This window comes from Aethina tumida, chromosome 3, assembly GCF_024364675.1.
Source record: "Aethina tumida isolate Nest 87 chromosome 3, icAetTumi1.1, whole genome shotgun sequence".
NCBI classification, from domain to species: Eukaryota; Metazoa; Arthropoda; class Insecta; order Coleoptera; family Nitidulidae; genus Aethina; species Aethina tumida.
Window position 1 is genome coordinate 16,489,969 of NC_065437.1, and position 25,172 is coordinate 16,515,140.

General features: G+C 31.9%; 3 protein-coding genes across 12 annotated transcripts in view; 1 reads left to right on the forward strand and 2 right to left on the reverse strand.

Moving 5' to 3' along the window:
- Positions 1-3,043: 3,043 nt before the first annotated feature.
- LOC109596323 (heterogeneous nuclear ribonucleoprotein 27C) lies at positions 3,044-15,784 on the reverse strand. 9 transcript variants are annotated; one of them, XM_049964501.1, is made up of 9 exons: positions 15,411-15,579; positions 13,962-14,165; positions 12,256-12,446; positions 12,115-12,197; positions 11,698-12,052; positions 9,916-10,008; positions 9,607-9,846; positions 3,183-3,296; positions 3,044-3,130 (listed from the first exon to the last, which is right to left on the reverse strand). In XM_049964501.1, exons 1-8 carry the CDS (start codon positions 15,461-15,463, stop codon positions 3,223-3,225), a joined length of 1,293 nt encoding a protein of 430 aa, XP_049820458.1. In that variant the 5' UTR covers positions 15,464-15,579; the 3' UTR covers positions 3,044-3,130; positions 3,183-3,222. The 9 variants fall into 9 exon arrangements, with proteins under 9 accessions (XP_049820458.1, XP_049820457.1, XP_049820454.1 ...); XM_049964497.1 differs by lacking the exons at positions 3,044-3,130; positions 3,183-3,296 and adding exons at positions 3,487-3,752; positions 15,664-15,742 and having other exon boundaries at positions 15,411-15,614; XM_049964500.1 differs by having other exon boundaries at positions 3,044-3,296; positions 15,411-15,578.
- Positions 15,785-16,519: 735 nt separating this feature from the next.
- LOC109596316 (39S ribosomal protein L1, mitochondrial) lies at positions 16,520-18,072 on the forward strand. Its single transcript, XM_020011832.2, has 7 exons — positions 16,520-16,596; positions 16,657-16,843; positions 16,903-17,116; positions 17,173-17,361; positions 17,421-17,633; positions 17,697-17,794; positions 17,896-18,072. Exons 1-7 carry the CDS (start codon positions 16,578-16,580, stop codon positions 18,035-18,037), a joined length of 1,062 nt encoding a protein of 353 aa, XP_019867391.2. The 5' UTR covers positions 16,520-16,577; the 3' UTR covers positions 18,038-18,072.
- Positions 18,050-25,172, reverse strand: part of LOC109596310 (aryl hydrocarbon receptor protein 1) — a 76,285-nt gene continuing 69,162 nt past the window's right edge. Inside the window, exons 3-9 of one of the 2 annotated variants that reach the window (XM_020011825.2) lie at positions 21,453-21,553; positions 21,274-21,363; positions 21,008-21,217; positions 20,764-20,951; positions 20,598-20,704; positions 20,399-20,540; positions 18,052-20,337 (exon numbers count right to left, since the gene is read on the reverse strand). In XM_020011825.2, coding sequence (XP_019867384.1) covers positions 18,954-20,337; positions 20,399-20,540; positions 20,598-20,704; positions 20,764-20,951; positions 21,008-21,217; positions 21,274-21,363; positions 21,453-21,553 — 2,222 coding nt within the window. In that variant the 3' untranslated portion in view covers positions 18,052-18,953. Of the gene's footprint in view, positions 20,338-20,398; positions 20,705-20,763; positions 20,952-21,007; positions 21,218-21,273; positions 21,364-21,452; positions 21,554-25,172 lie in introns of both variants that reach the window. The other variant, XM_049964489.1, reaches the window with a different exon arrangement.

Sequence of the window (25,172 nt, forward strand, 5' to 3'; positions counted from 1 at the left end):
TATTCTAATGGTTATAATTACTTAAGGCGCACCTTTAAGGAGTAGTAACACTACATTGTTTAATGAGCTATTATTTTAATTTACACAAATTTTCTAGGGTTTAATTTTTCAGTGGGAATTTGCTCTATTTTTTTCTCTAATTTACTCGTAATTCAACAAGAAATTTATATTCAAAGGTCAATAACTTGTGAATATATGGCCTTATAAAGAATGGTCCTATATTCCGATTTTGATACGTGACTCTTACGGCTACAATACTGCGTCATCAGCAAAGTGTCGGCACTTCAAATGGAATCAACTACAAATTTATATTGGAACACTTTAATTTTACATTATATATATATATATATATATATATATATATATATATATATATATACTGCGTGCAAAAAAAACGCAACACCTAGATATAATTGATTTATTCAATTTTTTTTTAAAAAATATTAACCTATTTCAGAATAATAATTGATTAAAAAATTAAAAATTTTATATCATAAATTGTTAGAAGCTTTGATTAAGACACTTCATTTCACCCCACACGAACTGAATCTGACATCTTAGTGGCCTAGGCAGTAAATTCACATGGGAGGCTTCTAGGAAATTTAATGTATTCCTGGCAATATGTAGATGGGGATTATCTTGCTGAAAAATTACTCCAAGATCTCTTCTTAAGAATGAAACATCCTCCACATATCATTGGGATGTCATATTATCACTAATGAAAACTAAAGGTGACCTGCTGTCATAAGCAATAGTACCCCATACCATTAAACCCATAGTGTTATGAATATGATTTTCTACAGCAAAGCGAGGATCACGTCTTTCTCCACGTCGCCGTCTTACTAACACATGACCATCGTGCATATCCAAGCAAAAGCGTGTTTCATCTCTAAACACAATGTGAGTCCATTCCTTATCCACTGTTGACGTTCCATACACCACTCATTACGATACCCTATGGTTTTCCTGGTAAAAGTAAATCTAAAAAAGGGCGATCAATTCGTAGTATTTTTGTTTTCGCATAATGAACAACATACAATTCGAATGATCAGTACATTTCTCACAAAAATCTCTTTTATATCAAAAGTCTTCACTACCTTTTGAAAATAAAAGACATGGCCAACAGAATAATTTGTTTATTACTGTATTTCACGTTTACCAATAAAATTTATCGTCCCAAGATATAGTTAATCCGTTTCCCGTATTTGTTAAAGTATTCAAATTAAGAAATGTCGGTTTAATCATTTAACAACAAACATTTTGACACAGTAATTTAAACTTTATTTAATAAAAACTTTATTTAATAAAAAATCTACTGCATCAACGACATTTCGTTAATAAATTAATACTGGTTGACGCCATATCGTAATAAATGAGAGGAGCAGTATAAAAAATCCACAATTGAATCCACCAGGCACTTTGTTTGTGTCGGTATTAACTAGAGGCACGCCTCAACTCCTTTACCATTGAAACAAGATTCAAGATTGACTTAATTGACGAAAAGAAGACGAAGGCGCACGTTTAAATTTGTATAGCTTGTTCAAATGCCAGTTTTATAACATACTACCCTTCTATCTTTGTTTAAATATTAACTTATATTCTATTTTAAAGTATTATGTCTATAAAATCATTTTCATCTAAGTAGGTGCTATTGATGGAATCCGACTTAACCAATATCCATACTTCGCTTCAGGATCTGCTCATTATTATGTGCGTTATAAATTATAAAAAAAAATTGTTGACAATTTAGTTGTATCACTGATACTGGGTCCTCAAGTAAGAGGGGCGCAGACATGCGTTTGTAAAAATTCGTGTATTTATTTACATTTACTCAAAACTGAAAAAAGTAGATTTTGGTTAATTTTATCTATAAGTACATATTCCCATGCTTTATAATTGTTAAAATCGGACAAAAGATACAATTTTTTTGAGGCATCCCACTTTCAAATGGGTGACACTGTGTATTAAATCGAACTTCCACTTAAAATAATAATTACGTATTCATTTCCAAGTCGTACGTGACCTATTAATGTAAGCAATTCAGTGATGCTGAATCAATTTTTTTTTAAATCTTCCGAACCACTACTCTCTAATGTTTGAAACTATATTATGTTCACGAATAACACGGTGTAGATGGCTTAAAATCAAATTTAGTTTTTATAACTGTATTGTAAAAATTTCTTTAGTATTGAAAAAATATGGGATAATACTTCTATGGCGCTTTATAAAGAAAAAAGAAGAGTTTTCAAGAAAGTTGTAAAATTTTCTTCACTCATCAGTTGCCAAGCAGTGTGACTCATTTGGATATTTTTATTGGTAAGTACTTCTTACGTTTTTGATGCTCATTTTTTAATGAATATTATAAAAAATAGTGTTCCCTATTATTAATATATTTTATTCACAAACAAAATTTTCTTCATCCTTCATTTAATACAACATATTTCAATTGTAAGCCCCTTTTCTATAATTTCGAAATTTATTAATTTTTTGTCAACAAAATTTAGTTTTTATGAGACTACTTTACTGTATTTTACACATTTTTGTGTAATTTAAATACAAAACACATACTATTTTTTTCCATTCTACAACTTAACGGTATGTCTTTCAATTGATTGCATTAAACTCAGACTGAAGGATAATCCCTATCGAGATGAACATATTTCGATAGAAAGGCGACTAAATTATTCATCAGTGATATTAAATTCGTTATATCGTATGAAAAATAAGTGTAGATATGTATGCTTTCCCATACTTATCTCTTAAAACATATTATTTTACTTATCTATATTAAAAATAGATTATATAACATAATATTAGTTTTGAGGATCTAATTAAAAAACTACAATATTAAACAAGGAAGTAGAAATCTTTTTAAATACAAATAGGCTTTGTTTGTATTTAAAAGGAATAAACATTTCCATTATAAGTTTGTATATTGTGGAGATTTTGTTTTATAAATAAATACACACTTTTTTTACTAACAATATTAAATTAAGAATACTAATATTATACTCAATTGTATCGTATAAATAAAACAGCAAAACGTATATACAAAATGATCTTTATTTACAATAGTAAATATAATAAAATTAAACTATCCTAGTTCAGCAATAAAAACAAAGTGACTTACCTACGACACAAGAAATTTATTATTGTATACCTTTAAATGGAATTTAAGATACTTATTCTTTATCATTAGGCACTTATGTAAATGAATTTCTTTTAACGTCTATAAGGATGAAATGACTGTGAAGTTGTGGTATATCCATTCCGTCTCAGTGAGCTTACGGCAAATGCTAGAAAAAATGCATGCATATTAAAAAATGAAGGCGATTTTCATATCACTTTTCCGGCACGTTTTTGTTCTATTTATGTAATTGGATTTGTTATAAATAAAACAACTTTTACGAAACTATATTTATTAGTAAGGCCTTATACACTATATTTAAAAAATTATTTGCCTTATAGAAATAAAAATTAAATAAATTCTTCAATAAAAGATGTGTATATATTAAAATAAATACATTATGCAATCATACAATTCTCATATCACTAACAATTTTTTATGATGCCTTAAATGCGACTTGAGGTGCTTATAATAAATTTTGCATTAGGCACATATATAAACTAGTGGTAAAATAATCATGTCTGTTATCGTCTGTACGGGTGGAATGATTGTGAAGCTGTACTGTACCCGGTGCCTCTTTGGGGGCCTCCTGCATATGAATCGCCGCCAGATCCCGAATAGTCACCTACGGGAGAATACATTCAAAAACTCTAAATTACTACATTCACATGGTTCCGAGAGCGCAGTGGGATCGGTCATTATTAAATTACTTTCCTATTTCAAGATAGTTTAAAATAAATAATTGATAACGTTTATGAAGAATGTAACTTACCTATATTAATTTTTTTTTAATTTTTCACGTTTTTTCTTTAAAACTTCCGTACAGTTATATTAGGTTAACATTGAAATAAATCTGTTTAAAAACATTATGTAATCTTAATACTAGTATATAAATAAATAAATAAATAAATAAATAAAATGTGTACCCACCAAGGTTAGTTGCAGTTTAGGTTAGGAATATTAAAATTTTACTTACTGTCTTGTGCAATTATCGTACCAGGGAAGGAATCGTTACTTATTATTTATGGATAATTTCAGAATAAAATATATGGACCGTGGGAATCAATAGAATTCAGAGAAACTGAATAATTAACAAATAGGGAAAATCTAAAACCATGTGATTTTATTCTCATAATGAATAATTAGGGAAACTAGCAAGTTCTGAAAAGTAAATCCATAACTTCCAACTTTCAGAATATGTAAATATATATCTTTATATTCCGGAAAATTAAAACTTTACAAATAAAATTATAATAAAACAAAAACGTGCCATAAAAATGATAACATGTTACCAAGAGCTTAGTTTTGCTTTGTATCTGTTTGCATTTTAAATACGAAATCTGAAAAGTACAAAAGGGACGCAAACACAAAAACATCTACTACTATTTTAAAATTATATTAAAAACAATTGGTTCTAACAAATTCGCGCACTAAAATTCGATGATGTCGACCGTGTCGTCATTCTAGTTGTACAAGGTATCCTAAAACAATTGAAAAAATTATATTTTAGCAAAAGTTAAATTAATTTTCACAAAAATACTACTAATAATACACTTTAATAAAACTAAAATATAACGACGATCTAAATATTATTAAATTACAAGTTTGTTAAGTGAAAGTGATTTTTGTATGTTCCTTTTTGTTACTTAAAATAAAATTGTAATTGACGTAACTTACCTCGATTTATTACAAAACTATTACAATGTATAATTGCAAATGAATACGAAGCAAAACTAGTTTGGCAAACTTGTAAATAACATAAGTAAATGGTGTTATGTGCTCAATGGCACAATAATAATATAATATTTGATACTGCGAAAAAAATTGATTCAATTAATCTTCAGCATGACTAAAAAACTGACTGTATATGTAAATATTCTCTTCAAAAGCCATTATAGATTATAATATAGAGAAATATTATTTAATATCCTTATAATGACTTTTAAAGAATTAAAATATTAGAGATTTGTTTTAAAAGTTGTGTTTATTAATTACTACACAAAACAATTGAGAGAAATGTAAAATTTCATTAAATCATTTTAATGAATTTGATCGTAGAAATTTAACATTTCCAAGACTCATTGCTTCCTCATAATAAATAATAAAAATAAACTAAAACAAATCTAAATATTTAAAAAATCCCTGTGCATGCATATATTGAACTCTTTTTGATGTTACATTTTCAATTATAATCGAGTCGGAATAAAAATTTGAATGAATTCCAAAGTTTGAAACGTGACAAAACAAAACCGATAAGGGTTATTTAGAAGGGAGGTATCGAGGGAAAATGCACATGTAAACTTTTTCATATTATATTTTGTTCATTATCATAAACGATAATGATAATAGGTACATTTTGTAAGTATTTTGATAAACTAATAGACATCTTAATTCAGGCTAAATATATTCAAATATCATAACTACCCCAATACAAATGCACTACTATATATATATATATATACTTCTTAAAACAGATATTATTTAAAACCAGGTCTCGGTATATATATATAACAATTACTACTAATGACCTCGACAACCTTTACAATACTTAACAGGTTTGTTTGACTCAAGAATCAGAACAGTACAAATATTTACCTATGAAGCTGAACAGATTTACAGTGGTAGAGGATAACATTAGAAAAGGGACAATGAGGAAGTTAAAGGAGGGACAAGTTATGTGAATATAACGGTTACTTAACTATTAATTAACACGTTTTGTCAAATAACTATCTCAGACTTAAGAATTACAAAACAATTTAACACACTTACAAGTCACACTCATATATTGAATATACAATTTTTCTTTAATAGAGATTTTGTCGGCTGACATAGGATATCCTATATTTAACATAATACAAAATAATATCTTTGAGCAAAAAATACTTCATAAAGTCGCTGGCTAGAGTATACTCTAGTAATTTAAATTATTCTAAAATTATGAGAACATCTTACATAAAGAACTATTTCGCTAGATTAAAACCACTTGAGGAATTGCACTATCATAAAGGCCCTATCAGTTAGGTATATGTTTTTTATTGTATAATCTTTAAATTTAAAACTTATCCTGTATCTGTACATCAGTCAAATTGTTCTAAATTTTACTCCTCTATTTTAAATTTATAATTACACTAACAATTCAATTAACTAGTATCAGTAATATTGTAATATAAAATATAATTTATAAATAATCTATATTAATTTGTAGATTTATTTTGTATTAGTGTATTAATGTAAAGTCTAAGACTACTTTAAATAATACCTATTTATCGGCGTAAATGTATATTAATATATTCGTGTGTACAGTGAACGTCAAATATTATCATACTTGTATATTTTTTCCTTTTGAAATAGAATCATCTACATATACACATCAGGAATAATATTTTAATAACACGCCCCAACTTGTAACTACTCAATATGATTTAAGGAATTAGAAAGATCGACAAGTCTGCACACTCTGTGTATCTCGACATAACGAATTATTTTAATTGCCCCGTAGCACTACGAAAGCTCGCCTCAATACGAAATTGTTAAACACAAACTTACATAAAATTTTACGCGGAAAATGCCTCAACTGATGGAAAACTGTACCGTAGAAATATACAACAGTTCCTTATCTAAATACGAAGTATAATTAATAATATAACTTAGCAGTGGCTGGTTAGTTTTGATTTTACAATTTTCGGTGTGTTAGGTATGTCTTATGTCTACGTTCCACAGTCCAGTGTTCCATCTAGAGCTTACGTGTGTTGTCAGTTTGTCTTCTTAAGTATGTTCTGTGCGATATTGTGTAGACGATTCAGGTAAGAATAATTAAATGTGTCGTGTGTATTTACAGTAACTCCCCCACCACATAGAAAGGGAATATATTATGTTTATTTACATAATACAGGGTGTGGATATACCGTGTCTACTACTGACAATTTCTTCCAATTGTTCCACACAGGTCCGAAATTTTATTTTTTAAGATACGACCACGCAACTTGGAAGCGCCACAACTAAATTAATATCGAGTGATGTTTAAAGTGAACGCGTCCCAAATTACGCGGCGTTTGCGTGTTGAACAGCAAAGGACCCAGTTGTAACAAAAGGACGCATTGTCTCCCTGCATATATTAAAATTTACCCACTATATAATCTAATTAAAGACCGAATTTTTGTTAACCTCTAATATTGGTCTGTGTCAACCGAAAGATATATTTAGAATTAAAACTAGAAAACAACAGATTCTTTACGTCTAAATTACTATTTTAAACATTGCTTAATATAGATTGTCACACTGAAGTTAAAAAAAATAATAGTATGCCATAGAATACAACACCAATTACTAATGATTAGATAGACACATGAGGCCCAGACAGACAGAATTTTACTTTTCCTAATTAATATAATTAAATCACCAGTCATAATAAGTTACTCTGCTTATCTAGTAGATATACATTATAGATTTTTGGTAGCCACTTGAGGTTTTTAGGCAAACCGGCGCAGTGCTTAGAGCATCGGAAATTAATAGCTACACGTAAAAATTTTCAATCAATTCAATTCTATTATTAATTTTTATAATTCTTTATAGATCACAACCACTCAACTTAATGTACACCTTAAGCTAATAATTCAGGACACTGATGGTTTAGATTATAAAGTCTTTTGAATTGAGACTAAAAATAATATGAACCGTTATTATATTGTAATATAATAAGAATAAATATGTGTAAAAATATGTTTAGTTATTTTTTTTATAGGTAATTAGATAAAAATTATAATGTACACGTGTATAATTAATAAAATGTACAAGATACAAAAGGAATTGAATAAATTCGAGTCAGTTCAATAGTCGACCTCCATTCCGACGAATATGTATATATATAAAAAAGCAGTGGAAAGTGGAGGACATGTGAGTGTGTGTGATTTCAAACAACAAAGTATAACTAAATTAAAAAAAAATGGATAAATAAGATAAAAACACTATCTTAAGCATACTACAGTACAGCCAGATCTTAATGTAATCCTAAACTACCTAATCGGTGGTTGTGCACTACTCAGTTAATTGCGTAAGTTCACTTATATAAATTAATCAATCTTAATAGTTATTAAATAGTGGTCTTAACATAATTAACAATTCCTTATTACTCGTAAAAATCGATTAGATTGTCTGTCGGCAAAGTTCAATTTATCCGTATATAACTTAGATAAAAATACATTTATATAGTATATGTACAACAATTAATACATCAATTTCTTATCCAGTATAACAATTAAACAGACTAGAGAACAACGAACTTACATAAAAAAAAATCATCAGATATCAAAAAGGACTACGTGTAAAATTAAAATTAACAATACGAAACAATTATAATAACTAGTTTAAATGCAATTTAACTTAACGTTTAAAAGAATACTTACTTACTAAGAGTAGGAATCACATGTTCAGTGTAAAAATAATAGTAGTACTAGGACAGTGCCAGACAAACAATCCAACTTCCGAATAGATATGAGGTAAAACTTCAATTTACACTAATTTTATATATATCATTATAAGTTAACAACTTGAGCGGGGTGCTTAAAATTAGTCAACATTTCTGTCTGTCTGTAGTATTTCAAATGTTAGAATTCTAATTAATACAATTTTTTTCACATAGATAAAGATCAATGATGCCAAATATTTACGAAAAATATAGATATATATAATAAGACGTAGATCGGACCGCGAAAAGTCCACTGGACCGCGTAGTCACTGGATTTTTTGTTATAAGTTTTGTAAATAAATTAATTTTTCGACGCGCACTGATTTCGACACGGAGCAAAAACTATAGTCTGATTATCAAGAATTCAATACAATATAAACACAATTACATAATAAATTTAATAAACATTACGTGTACGTGTCGAAACCAACGCAAACTTGAGGGGGCAAGCAAACGGAATGAGTGACATTTCGCGGTCCGGTTCTGCGAGGAAAAAACTAATAAAAAAAACAAAAAAGGGGGGATATATAGATAGTGTCCGCGTATTGCAGACGGGCGGCCACCATGGATACGAGGGTATATCGAGTGGCAACAGAACGACAACGGGCCGTGGAAATGCATACGGACGACGACGGACGCCCCCAACTAGAGACCATTAGAGAGACGGCAACTCATATGTCTGTCTAATCAGAATAATTGAGTACCGATGTAACCACTCCGGCTGCTCTTCTCACACTTATCAAGCCAACACGTTTCCAACTGTTACAACACATACCCATGTTATTTAAATTGTTGTTGGGATGCTTGAATGCGAGGCCCGCCCCGCGTTCGTCGCCGCACGCGCCTCCGCCGCCCCCCCTTTTGGTGGAGGCGGCGGTCGCGTATGCCGAAATATAGAGACGAACGTTGGGCGTGGCGATGTGGGCGGGCGTCGCATTGCCAGCACATAGATTACGATTATCAAAAGGTTGTCAAGAACTTGGCCATTCTTTATAATCATTGAAATGTTTAGCACCTGCATTCGGGGGTTGCGACGAGTAGCCTCCCACTTGCGATCCGGCGTCGCTTCCGTAAGATCGTGGCGGCCCGTATGCGGACGCGTCCGCGGAGTAGGATCCGTAGCCCGCATAGTTCGAGTAATCAGAGCCGGGCTTCGAGCTGCCGCTGTTGGAGGACATGTTTGGGGCGGCGCTGGGTGTGGCGGTGCCGCCGGGCCCAGACTGCTGCCTCGAGTACATATCCCCTGTAATATACCCTGTCAGCGAATAGAGTCACACTCAGTTTTAAAATGACCTTGACAACGAGTTTCTATAGAAATGCTTACCTGAGGGTCCCGTCGAGCCGCTGTTCTGCGGCATGTTCCAGCTGTTCCAGCTAGCAGCTCCGCTGCCCGCGTTCGGACCTACATCAGACAGAACTAATAGTCATATAAATTACCTGTTTCTACTGAACAGCTTAATTAACATACAGCTACTAACTAACATCCAATGACACCAGATTCGAAACATTGAGACTAGGAATGAAGCGGACAAAACAAGATGTTATATATATACAGTAGTTTGTGCCTCGTAGAACTGTTACGAAATATGTGGATTGATCGTTTTGAATTAATTATGTACTCGTATTTACACTTCCAAATGTTCCTTTTCTATAAAAATATCTTAAATATTAATTCTATTAATTTAAATTATGAACAACATTCATGCAAAACTATGACGGTAGACATAGTAAATACGAAAACCAGTCGCAAACGTAATATTTTGTATTATATTTAAAAAAAAATAGTAAACTGATGAAACCGTAAAAAATAAATGGATAATTCTAATTTAAATTTTAATATGTTTGACCTTATTTTTATTAATTATGAAAAAGTAATTTTTGACAAATATTTATACATATATTTACAACCGCATCCCTTTGTTATTACCTGATACACTGAAAACTATTTTAATTTTGGACATATCTGATTTCAACTTAACTATGGATATATCCACATAGATTTAAGTACAATAAATACATCTCATTTAAATGATACTGGAAAGAATTTGATATATCCAGGAAAAATAGTGCATTTCATGTAAAAAATTGAATTGTTTTGTTTTGCATACACGCTCTTCAACTATCGTGTTTTATATTAAGATACTGATCATAAACGTTATAAAATCCTTTTTTATAAAGTTAATTAAATAATGATTGATTATTAGACCCTACTTATTTCTTTAAAAGTATTAAATGTGTAGTATAAGGCAAATATGAAAATATGAAGAAAACTACAAAGTATATTACGCAACAAAATTTTATATTTTTTGCTTATGGAACAGTAACCATTATATAATTTACATATACATATAACCAACCATTCTCACAAATAATGTTTACAAAAACGTCAAAATTACAATTATAACGCAATTACAATCTGTGAATTATAAATAAGATTATGTATTTTACAATGTAAATAAATAGAAAAAATTATTTTGAGCTTAAAAAACATTGAGAAACGAATGAGAAAATTTAAAACTACTATGTATGACGAAAATTTTTTAAATTAATAATAAATAACATTTAAAAAAAATCAGTCTTGTTTATAATTTTAACATAACACAAATTGCAACATCATCTGTATAATCATAATTCAGTCCTGCAATGAGATATTTCAGTCTTTATAACTACAATTTTTATAAACCTGTAGACACACAAAATATGTCAACTATTTTTTTCATTATAAACGTTTTTAAACTATATCTCACATTAACATTTCAAATATTATTGTGTAAGATATTTAAAAAACACACTTTTTATATCAATATTTACATGTTTGTCAGAATTTGATTGTTTACTGTTCACTGATGGTAAAATCCTATTTCATACAACACAATACGTATAAAAATTATATAATTAATGTTCAATAAAACTACTGAAGTAGATATGTTGAAAACAAATATACACAATAAAAATTACACTATAATCAAACACCTTTTCCATCATTTAATGTTTGCGTTCGAAAAATCATACAAAAATTAAAGAAAAGATTAGAAAAAAATGCCGAAAAATCGATAGAAAACCAATAAAAAAGAGAATCACTGCTCGACATAACCCAAACACTCACCATAGGACCCGTATCCTTGCTGCTGCGGCGGCCCGCCGTAGTTGTTGCCCCACTGCGGCGGCGGACCCTGGGGCGCCGGCGGCGCACCCCATCCCTGATACGAACCAGGACCAGATGGCGTGCCGTAGCCAGCGTAGCTTTGCTGCTGCGGCGACGTTCCCCATCCCTGGTAGCTTTGCATCATGTTCGGGCCCATCGGCGCTCCAAGGTTCATTGGCGGTCCGCCCATCTGTCCGTTCGGTCCCTGCATCATGCCCATGGGTGGCTGGGGGGGACCCCATGCGGACGATGGGTCGGCCCCGCCCATCTTGTTACCGCCGCTGCCGTCGCGTGGTTCCGCTTTCTTTATCTCAACCTTAAAAATAATGGTACTCGTTTAACGTAAATGTTTTTGATGTCAATTAAAGAGCTGAATACCTGTTTGCCGTTTAAATTAACGAAATGTTCTGATACGCATCTGTCAACTGCTTCCTCGTCTTCAAATGATAAGAATCCAAAACCTGAAATTTTCTCAATAAATAACTTTGAATTCATGATGTGGTTACGACGTTGTATTACCTCTAGACTTTTTCTTTTCTTGATCGTACATAATGACAACCTCCATAACTTTTCCGAATCTGGTAAAGAAACTTCTTAAGTCTGTTTCAGTCACATTAGAAGGCAATCCTCCCAAAAATACTTTGGGATAGCCTCCGCCTTTTTTCGGCTTCTGTAATGTTCTGGGATTACATGGTTTTGGGTCAATCGTCCTAGAATAAAAATATGTTTTCAATAAGTGCAATCGGAATTTATTAGAATATATAGTTGATAATTTGTTTTTTACTGACAATCGAAGTAACCTTTCATAGAATGTTGCTAAAATAACAATGCCAATTTAAAAATCATGACTAACAGTAGGTAATAAAATTTGAATAACAATCACACCCACTATTATTCATGTATTTTTTAAAATATATAATTTAAGAAAATATTGATAAAATACAAAATAAATTAAAAAAATATATATTTTTAAACTTTATTTAAATGACACAGTTACAAAAAAAAAATAAAAATAAATTATGCATTTTTATTTTGAAAACATGTATCAGTCTTCTTGCGTTTTATTTATTTATATTTTAGTTTTTTATTTTGAAGTTAGGTATCAGGTATTTATGGTGTATAATTTAATAATTTCTTGAATTATATCTTTATTTTTATATTTAATTTATTTAGTTTCTTAATTAAAATTAAATTATATATATATGGCAGATGGCCATCCGAATTGCGCCAATCACACATCTCCGTTTTGTATCACGTGACGTCCGGGGAGGGCGCGAATTTCAAATAATTGACAGGCGCCGACAATAACAACGTTTGGGGTTGCAGAAGGAATAACGTTTGACCCATGTGAGTTTAGAGAGAGATATCATGTATGACAGAGATAGTAGAAATTTATCCTATAATGGGAGACTTACTGCCTATGTTTTACATGATGTCTTTTTCAGGATTCGGATGGATAAATCTCTTTTCGTACTGTATATATTTTGAAAACATGTATCAGTGTTATTTTATTTTGGATGACTGCATGTGAATTTAATAGATTTTAATTAATATTTATATTTTTGTAACAATTACTAATTTTTAAGGCTTTCTAATGAATTTGAGGGGAATATAAAACTTCTCAACCGATTTTAATTTAATTATCAGAGGACGAAATCAATATAATTAGTAGTGTTAATTATCAATAATAATATTCTCAAATTCTCAATTTTAAAACTGAAAAAATATCAAATTATTTATATTTTTAACGTAAAAATATAATAATAGAACAGGTGGTAATCTATATGTAAACATTCATAAATTCTACATTTCTATATTTCTATAGCGTATAATAATATTTATTTAAACTTTTTTATGTTAATTTAATATTAATAAAACTTTTAGTTATTAAATGGGATAAAATCTTTTAGCTTTTAAATTAATATTTAATACTTGTACCCACATTTTATAATCCATAAATACTATTTAAGTTTATTTATACCACATACTATGTTGCTAAACGAATTATTAATTTAAAAATGGTTATTCCAAATGATACAAATTAAGCATGTACAGTTTCCATCTATTTAAAACGTAGTATTTTCCTCTAAAGTTTCATTTACAATAATTGAAATGTTTACTTATTTCTCTATTAAAAATACTGCTATATTTTTATATTTTTACGATTAGATTAGACTAGAAAAAATAAATTATTGAGAAAGAAAGCTTTAAATAAATAAGTTTACCTTCCGTCCAGCGTGTGAGGACCGTTCTGCAACACCACGTTCACGTTTGTCGGATCTGCAAACGTGACGAACCCAAAACCTCTCGACCTGCCCGATTCCGCGTTCTTCATCACAACACAATCGATCACCTCTCCATATCGGGTGAAGTATCTCTGCAGGTTGTCCTGTGTCGTCTCCCATGACAGGCCACCAACAAACAGTTTGCTAAAACCAAATAACAACACGACACCAGTTCAGTTTAAGGAGTTCCAAAACCCTGAATGTAAATCTAAATTACGACCGAAAACGTGGTAAGGTTTCAATCAACGAGTTTACAGAAGACTAATTTTAAATTGTAATAAATAAAATATTTTTATTTATTTTTGAACCATCAAAAATACTGTTAAAAGCTTAAATTAATTCGCTGTGACTTGTTGATTAAAAAACCGTATACAATAAATTAATTAATACAAAAAATTGTGTAATTCACATTTTTATTACATCATTAAATGCTTTAAAAGTATAGTTTGTTTTGAAGTTATATCACTTTCTCGAATTTAAACGAATAATTAAGTACTTAATTACAAATCCATAAAGTTTCAAATTGTTGTGACAATTATCAAACCATTATTGAAATCATAAATAGTTTCCAATATATTTTGATAACATAAAAGAAGCCTCTTTTAATATTATCATAATGAACGCCAAACGGTAATTATGATTAAAACAAACCAATAAATATATATCTATCTTGTAATGACGGACAAAAACCAGTGAATGCTGTTTTTGGAGAAACATGTAAAAATGAAAAAATTCCATTCGTTGCAGTCGCATAAAATGTTTCCGATTTAGTTTAGTAGTTTTAAAGTAAAACTGTACAAATCCTTGTGATAAAATATGTAAAATATTTATACGTTAGAAAAGCAAGGTCATTTATCACATTAATCCGTAATTTTTCAATGTGAAATGCGACAAAATGTGGATTATTTACAGGTCTCCGCGCATAGAAATGTACGATTGTTTAAGTAAAAATATGAATATTAATAAGATCATAAAGGTTATAAATAATAACATAAGGTAGAAAAAGTGATCATAAACACGGTCATGTTCAGTATTTACAAAGCATTAAAAAGTTAAAATGTGAATGTTTATGAAAGAGAAATGCGGCGGAGGAATGATTTTAGGCCATTTTATGCAAAAGATTGAACGGGTTCCGTTCCTTGACCGTTCGCAACGATCCCGCTTGGGGTCGGTGAACGGTGGATGAACAAACCAACACCACAGCCACAAAATCACGACCAAACAGTGAAATACCACGTTTAAAAATACTCTCTAGTCAATTCGGGCGGTTTGCGGTGATTTTGCGAGATGTCTACGTCCGCAAAACAAATATGCGGTCGGTGTGTGCACGATGTGACCTAATATCAGCGTCCAAACACAGAAAAAATTAACAGAAAACGTGATAAATACCCTTTCTCATCATCGTCCATGATATCTTGGGGCGATACTCTCAACATTCGCATGCTATTTAAACAAAAATACAGTCCACCACACTTGCGTTTCGCAACAGCCGGCCCGATTCTCTTTAACAAACACCACGTACGAAGCTACTGAACTGCAATGGCAGCTCCACAACTTCCGTCAATTTCGTCTCGAGTGATTCAGGCGCCACCACTGAACGCAGACAACAAAATATTACATAAAAAATGTTAGTGATACATACCCATATTCGTATTCTTCCATTATTAAAACGACTTCTTACACTAAACTTAAAATTAAGTTAAATCTAACGTTAAGACTATCCTAATTAACAACTACGATAGGAATACACAGACATGACATACCAGGAGGGAGGGGAAATTAGAAACCATTTTAGGGAGGGAGATGTGCACGAATACAATGACGAACCGCTAGATGGCCGACCGAATTGCGCCAATCACACGTCTCCGTTCTGTACCACGTGACGTCCGGGGAAAGCGCGAATTTCAAATAACTGACAGGCGCTGACAATAACAACGTTTGGGGTTGCAGGTAGCAAACAACGGGGCAATAAAATGCTTTATCCTTTAGGATGCACCGTTTACCTGTGTAAGAAATTATGGTAATTCGTTCTTAACTGATGTATTTTCCGTCTCAATTTTAAGATTAATCACGTAGTGCAAACGAATTTTTTTTAACAAATCGCTTCCTAAATATGTATTTCGATTAAAATAATAAAATGTACTAATTAAATTTATAGTAAAGATAAGGGAAACTATTAAACATTATACATTAATATTAAGTGAAATATTTTCATCTATTAAATTAATCCTTGTATGAAGGATATGGAAAATTATTTAGTAAACATAGAAAGCAAATCAAACTCAAAAAATTGTTTAAACGTGATTTTTAATTTTTTATTTATAAAGCTAATAATAAGAAGTGTGGTAAATATCTCAATTCAATACAAATAAGGTATAAAATAGATTTAATCAATCATGCTTAATTATAAGAAATAAAATTTCAATTACAGAAATCTTTCTACTTAATAAATAAATATTAAAAAATAAAACAGAATTCTTTTTGAATTTGTCACTATTGTCAGTTTGGAGGTTAGGTTTCATTTCAGTTATGGTTATGTCAAATGTGTTTTAAAAAATGTCTTTAATAAGCACAAGTACTCCACTTATTCTACTTCTTAACACGTCGATAAACTAATATATGGTAATTTTTGTAGAGTTTTTATCGTCGTTGGTTCAAAGCCACATCAATGTAAACCGTATTTTGTCCGACTCGGTAAAAGTCGTCCAGGTTAGAAATTATGCTGCCAGAAAGGGCACACGAGACAGGAAAACTAAAAAGAAAGTCAAGAATGAGTTGGTGAAAGTCGGTTTCATTCCCCACAATCAAAGGGACAAAGACAAGTAAACAATAGTGGCTATACTTTCATAAGATAAACAATAAATTATTTGATGTATTTTAGGATGTTACTCAACAGAAAACAGTTAAAATTTGATGACTCTTGGAAGAAAGATCCAGTTGATGACGTTTATGTAGCCAAATATTATAAATGGGTGGTTTATTCATTTGCTGATGCTGTACAATGCCATCAAGAAACACATAGCCCTGAAATGTACAACCAACCCAATGCCAACCTGCATGTTACAGTTGAACTAAATATGCAAGCAGAGAAAAAAGTAATGAAAAACTAATTTATTATTTATGTTAATTTTATATTTCAAATCATTTTCAGACTAGATTTGTGGACAATTTCACAAAGATTGTTCAAGTACCTCATAAATTTGATCATGGTAGTGAAAGAAACATTGTTGTGTTTTCTAAAGATACAGAGGAACAAAGGGCAGCATTAGCAGCTGGTGCTTCATTAGCTGGTGGTGTTGAATTAATTAAACAAGTTCAGAATGGTCAACTCAATTTAGCTGTAAGTGCATTTATTTTACATTATTTGGAATATACTAATTTTATTATATTTGTATTTAGGATTTTCAATATCACATAGCTCATCCTAATATTTTGCCTGAATTAGTTGCTTTGAGGGGTTTATTAAAAAGAAGGTTCCCAAATCCAAAAGCTGGTACTTTGGATGTTAATGTGTTACAAGCTGTTGATAAATTTATGAATGGCATCAATTATTCAGCCACTAAAGATGAATATGAAAAAGACTATGGAGTCATCAATACAGTTATAGGAACTGTATGTATTTTGTTTTATGTATTTCTCTTACAATTGCATTTTATAATACATATATTTTTGTAGCTGGATATGGATTCAAACCATTTAGAAGAAAACTTTAAAGCTTTAATCAATGACATTAACACAATGAAACCTAAAAGACCAGGGACATTTATTACAAGGTATATTTATACGTTTTCTGTTATATATTATTTATATTATTATATATTATTATTATTATTATTATTATAATGTAATTATAATTTTTTATTTGCATTTTCAGATGTTTATTATCAAGTCCCCCATCCCCCGAGGTACTAAAGGTTGACCATAATTTATATCTAGAGCAAGAAGCTCCAAAACAAGAAAATAAGAAACTGGTTGAAGAAGATGATGAGGTAGTTGGAGAACGTATCGCTTTGTAAAAATGGCATATTATAGTTTAATAAAAATAAAATTGTTTAAAGAAAAAAATTCTCTTTTAACAAATATCCCATTTTTCAATAAAACTCAGGAAATAATTCATAATATAGTATTTAATTTTATTATCATTATACATTTTCCATACACAGTACGCAGTTCTTAATTTAATGTACAATTTAAGAATTTTTTATATTCAATTATTCTTTAAAATTTACCTCTATTGAATGATATATCTCAATTACATTGTAATATTGTTTTGCAGGAAAATAATAATAAAAAAACATAACACATATACTTGTTTCAAATTAAATATAACATTTCTATTTCATATTTGAAAATTATTATAGTCTAATATAATTATACTTCTACTTTTTAAATTATATCACTACATTTATAAATAATAATGTACAACATATACAAATAACCAGTTTAATGACTAGCATGATTTTCACTGCGTAAAAATATAAAAAATAAATAACAAATCTAGGTACTAGACAATCAGTACCGTTTTAAAGCATTGACAATGCTAATAACTCAAATATCAAAAATAATAGAGCAATCCTTGTAGAACACTCAACATAAGGCAACTTTCATATCTCAAAACTACACTTACTTGAATGAAATATAATTTAATTTCAACATAATAGTATTTTGATACAATATTCGGAAGATACCAAAAACGTCAGCGTAATTTCCTGTGGCGTTTGTCGAGTGCTTACAAAACTTCCCCTACAAAACTGTATAATCACTTCACATTTACTAAGTAATGTTCTAAATTCGAAGACATTGACAACAAAAACACAATGCAGGAAGATATGTTTCTGTATAATAAAGGTGATATATTAAATTATGTGCAATTTGATAAAAGTATTTATATTTATGTACAACTGCTGTCAAAACAACAACGAAATACGTTCATCATAGAACCATAACTACTCGGGAGTTGTGATGGTTATGGTGATTAGAGTGATGTTGATGTGGACTGTCCGGATCGCTTGTTTGAGTCACTGGCTCTTGTTTACTTTCGCCTCCGTTCCACTTGCACATATCCGGATTGCTAATATCGGATAAAGATTTCAGCGCCTCACACCCATCAGATGAAGGCGCTGCGTGGTATTCCGGGTTCTCGGCCGGCGATCTGTTTGTATGAGTAGGGGAGTTGTGTATGTGGTTCGAGCCCCACATTAGTACGGTTTGTCGAGGCATCTCTTGAATGCTTGAAGTAGTAACTGGGGAAAAGTGTTGGGGTGTCACGGCGTTCTGTTGGCTCATCGCGATATGATGGTTCGGACTGTCGGCTTGGATCATCGAATTGTCCGTTTTGATCTCTTCCATTTTTGGCGTGATCAGACCAGAGTTGACTGGCGACGACGAGTGGTTTGACGACAGACCATCCATGGACGAATGCTTTGACATCTTATTGCAATCTTTGTGCTGACCTAGGTCTATTTGTGTACTCATGACTTGAACCGGCTGAATGATCCCCGACGAGGGACTGACTGAGTACGGCCAACCGACGTCGATGCATTTCGACGAGTTCACCACCGCATAACCACGGGTACTGTCCACGTACGGTGGATATTTAGGAGTTGGAGACGTATCCACAACCTGTTGACAGGGATACAGTTTCTCATCTACCGGCATGACACTGGCCCTATAAGTTGTGTGGTGAGATGCAGTAGTTGCAGCTGGATCGTAAGTAGGAACTGCTGTCGTTCTCGATGACATATCCAAAAAACCGTTACCCACATAAGGACTTGTAGCGGGAGCGTGATGGTAATCTGGATAGTACGTACTGAGCGGCCTGTACTGGTGGAACAAGTTCTCAGTTGTAGTCAGATAGCGATTATCCAAAGTGGGAGCTGTGGGATACAAACCGTGCTGGAAATTCGAGTGTCCCATGTAGGACAGACTGTGATCGGGAGTAGCCGTAGGATACGGCGTTGTGTACATGTTGTACGTCGCAGTGCATCCATCGGGTGTGATATAATCCACCGTGGGCATAGGACTTACAACTGATGCTGTGACGGTAGCGTTGGCAGGTGGAGTGATTTGACCGCTGGACGAGCTGTGAGAAAGTTTGCGTTTCGTTCTGCAAGTGGATAGGAAGTCCCGCAGCTGGGTCTTGTACCTTCTATTAACTCTGGACGGTGTGGTTGAGATGGAATGTTGAGCCACGGTTGGAGTACTCGACATTAATTGGTCGTTCTCGGAAAAGTAGTTATTCGGAAGACCGGCGTCCAAGTAACTGACTTTGAAGTCCATGGTGCGCTTGCCGAGCAGATCACGACCCTCTTCCTCCCTAAAATAATATATACATATATTTATTATAAGTTTATGTAATTATAAATACAATTTCTTACATTAGAGGTCTGTGTGTGCTTATAACAAAATCAGGTTTGGAGTTCTTGTAGACAAGCCTCGAACTAGTTTGCAACCATTGCCACTGGGTATCTTTGGTTTGAAATCGATAGGCAATCATTCCTGATGCTCCAGTTTTCAACACTGTAACGCAAAAAGTAGTTTTTTTTTTATTTAAAAAAAAATATATATAACGCTTACATTCTTGATGTGCACTGGCTACATATGCTAAATCATCATAGTGGACCAAATCGTAACCACCCATACTTGCTAGTTCAGAATCAGAATATCCCAAGAGCATTTTTCCTCTAAAAAAATATATTTTGATAAATAAATTAGTCAATTTTTAAAGATTGAAATATTTTACCTTTGATCCATAGATACTAATCCTAAATCTAATTTGTGTTTACTCTTAAACATAACTTCTTTTTGTGGAATTTCTAGTAGCGAAGGAGGCCCAAAAGGTGTGCAAATTGCGAATAGTGCTAATGGAGGTTCTTCTGACTTTCGATTTTGACCATGCAGTACTTTAACACGACCACGAATATCTAATCTCTGTAAAAAATGACTAGTTATTGTAAATGTTTATGGTTTAAAAAAGCTTAATTTACCAAAAATCCGGAAGTATTGTCTAAAAGACAGCGGAAGCGCACTGTAAAACTTCGTTCGAGTAAGTGACAGTTTTCTGTCAGAAGTACATCTTGGAGGCCCATGTTGGCGGATTCTGGAGGAAGAAAAGAATTCCACATCAGTTGCCTTTGCAGTTCCTCCCTGTCCTCGGAATGAACCAGTTCGTAAACAGACTGGTGAACAATATCACTCTAAAATATAAATAATTTTAAATATTTGTAATAATATAGACTTATTTTATTGTTACCTGATGAAACCCTAAATAACCTTCTATACTATGCGTTGCAAAAAACACTTCTCCCTCACAAGTCAGTATCATTAGGAACCCATTTAAAGCCTGCAACACAAGAAATTCATAGTGAATGTTCACGTGCCATGTTGTAATTTACAGAATGTTGAACGTATTAAACAAATTAACGAACTTACTTGTAAAAACATTTCCCCATCTAATGGAGTGTGATCGAAAGCAGTTAGATCTCTAGGTCGATGGAGGCCGCCTGGATCATCTTTATCTTTGTGCATGACCACTGGAATAGAAAATACAAACATAATTATTAGGGCAGACACTGACTACGATTATATTCCTTATTAAATCTAATAATTAACATTAACATGCGCAAATTTGCATTAATTAACAGGTGATGAAGTGCACACGTTTTCTGTTCTATTTAACCCCAACTGTAGATTATTACCGTAGAGCGAATATGTGACTTAATTTATTGATTTCTAGAAATGAATGAAATTTAAGGAATAATCTGAGCATGTATATACCATATCTACAATAAGCGACCGCCCAAAACGTGTCTAACTGCCTTATAAGATTAAATAATTTTATGTAAAACTAATACAAAGTTTCTCTTGATAACTTACATAATACAGCACTTACGGTAATTTTAGTACACGAGATTAACATTAATAATAACAGTGTTCGAATAACATGGATTGACAGGTGCATAAAAGCGCAAAAACAATTTTAATTCGCATAAATTAATAAAATAATTGCGCGTTGAAAAATTAGATATGCCCAATGATAACACCATTGCACCTGAAGCGTTCAGAATCTTTTAAGGAGTTTTTATTTATTTTTAATGCCATGACCTAAGACAATCAGATCGCGGCGCAGCAATTTCATGTCGGATTATCTAATAACATCTCGGTAATTTTATGTTGGTCCGTCAGACCATAAAGTATTATGTACCATAAAATTAATTACCAGATAATTACGGACAATTGAGTATTTTGTTAATAAGCATAAATAATGTGAACGAGGTGGAAAATTAAATGTGGAAGGAGCCCCGAAGACTTCTTCCAATATTGAAACACGCAGCATTGTGTCAACGAGAGAAGTGGCAAGTCAAATATTTGGCACAGAATTATCGCACCGATAAAATCATTCCGTGTGCGAAATATGACGTACTCCCATGACGAAGATGGTGCTTCGGATAATGCCGACGGCACGTGACGGCAGCGCAGAGTCAATAAAGGGCGCGCTCCTATAGCTTACTTCTCATCCACGATAGCACCTGCCATGTTCCAATCACGACCCCATTAACCGTTTATTCAATGGACAGGTTAAATATGACATGTTGCAGCATCATCATGACTGGTGGTTTTACGTTCTATGTCGGTGAGTCTTTATGCCGTTTCATGCATATTAGTGCGGCATTACGGACTGAACGGCTCGATTAAATTTTATTAAATGCGGTTTATTGATTAGGTCCGATGGAATGTGGATTAATGGCTGAGGCTCTTGCATCTTTAACTTAGATTAATTTCCCTTAAAACTATTGCTTTTAAACGGTATGCCACTTAAGAAATATGTTAATAACTGTACATAATTGTTTTAGGGCTAATGAGAAGTATCACGTGTCCCATAAATAAAGTGGCGTTTAAAAATTCAAGGACATAATTTTCTCAATCATGTAAATATGAAGTAGCACATATACGTGTCCACCTATATCCAGATTAATTCCTGCATTTTTAAAGGCGAATGGAAACGCCGTTGTAAATGCACTATTAGATCTTGATAGCGTTGAAAAATGTCCTGTTTGCTTATGGCATTATTTGTCTTTGTATAGTGTAGGTTTTTAATTTGCGCCGCTACGAAAGTGTATTTATCCGCCGTAATCGTACGATGTTGCATTTTTACATAATTCGTCAATAATTTCTTTGCCTGTGTACATTTCGTTATTGACTCCGGCACAAAACGACTAGACGCAGCACGAACACCAGAAACAAAACGAACCGAAAACATCCTCTGTTTCAATTATATAGATTAATCTGATGTATTTATTACACACATTTTCCATAATTAAACGAAATGATCACTTTTTGTGCCGTACACAATTAAAAAATGCAAAGTGGCATGTTATACGAATGAAATTAATAAAACCAACAAATAGACGACTCTAATTAACGTAATTGCGATTCGAAAAGTAAATATAATGAAGTCTTTGCAGAATAAACACGTACGTAATAAACGCAATTATCTCAAACGAAGAAGTGTTAAAGCGGATGCTTATGGTGCATTCTACCCAGAAAACTGTTAGCTGGATCGCTGTTTTCTTTTAATAATTGCAATTAAACTTGCATACAATATTAGACGGAGGTCTAATTTCCGGAAATAAATCATATTGCGGAGGAATGTTATAAATAACGCTGCGAAAATCTGCAACGAGTTCTTATAGATTTTTGCTGAAGATAATTTTGTTTGAAGTTGTTATGTTGATTAAATTGTTACTTGTATTTGTTTGGAATTTAAATTGTAAATTTGAATAATTTTAAAAATATGCCGTACAGGGTTTAATTATAATTATAAATGTGATATTGATTAAAAATTCATTTAGCGGTGTCCGAAGCAAGTTAAGCTGAAATATTTTAGTGGCCTGATCGCCGTTTAAATTTATGGGTTTCCTATAGGGTTGCTGAACAGAATGCGTAATGAAGGTAAAAGGCGAAGGAAGAAAGGAGATGAAAAGCAGATGTAGCATGAATAAAAAGCGGCGTTGAAACATCGAATATTTTCATAAGTTAATAAATTGTTCGAATTGACGTGTTAGTTTACGATTACAATTATGAAATATTTATTAGAGCGGGTATTTATACCACAGACATATTTATTAGTGGTAGAAATAAAACAAATAATTTGTAATAAATATAGTACATAGTTATAGATTCATGGTGAGCGAGCAGGTCAAACAGGTATAGTGGAGATTGGACCGCTGTGGAACAGTAAATTATATAGTGTTTTTGTATATTGATTAGGCAGCCGAGGGCAGACCGCAAGTCTGGCGTTGCTCAGCAGGAGTCCCTAAGTATTGATCAAATAAATATGGTTTACGGATAACCTCCGCCAGCCAACCACCCTGGAATATAAGTTTTAGACCGGGCCCGACTCACCTTCCCTGCTTACCCCCGTTTCGTTGTCTCGACGCCGCGCCGTGACTTCTGACTGACTGACTCGTGACTCATCTCGCTATGTCGTTTTTTTCTACGAATCTATTACCCATTGCTCGAAATAGAAATTTGATTTACTGCCTGGCGGGGATACACTTTTCGTCATTGTTTCACTTGACGTATGCATCAATTCACCTGAACAACTTTTGTCATTTGATATGTATATGATATGTATTAAAAACTTTATGATTTTTTTTCTGTTAAATGAGTTGATGGCTGTCCCATTCCCAACAGTAAATTATATAGTTTTATAGATTATATTAAGTTGTTGTTTATTTAAGCAAATTGATTACGGTATTGTAAATGTTAATTATTAGTATTATCAATTCTCATTATATCATACTAACATATTTAGATATTTGAATTTTTAGAGATGTATACTAATTTTTTTTTATATTTTAAGATAAATTTTTATACAAATCTTTTGATTTTTATAAATATATATAGTTAACTAAACGGTTTTTCACTATTCCAATTTTAAATTGGAACTTTAATTGCTACAACTTTGTTGTTTCAAAATTGATTCTTTTGTACAACTTTTTTGACATTTTGAATTTTTAACTTTTGTTTTCTGATAATTAAATTTTCGTAAAGCCTTTGGTGACATTTATTTATTTATTTTATTTATTATGTATTTGGTTGGTTATATTTATATTTTCAATACTTTTCTAGGTTTGTATTGATTAAATT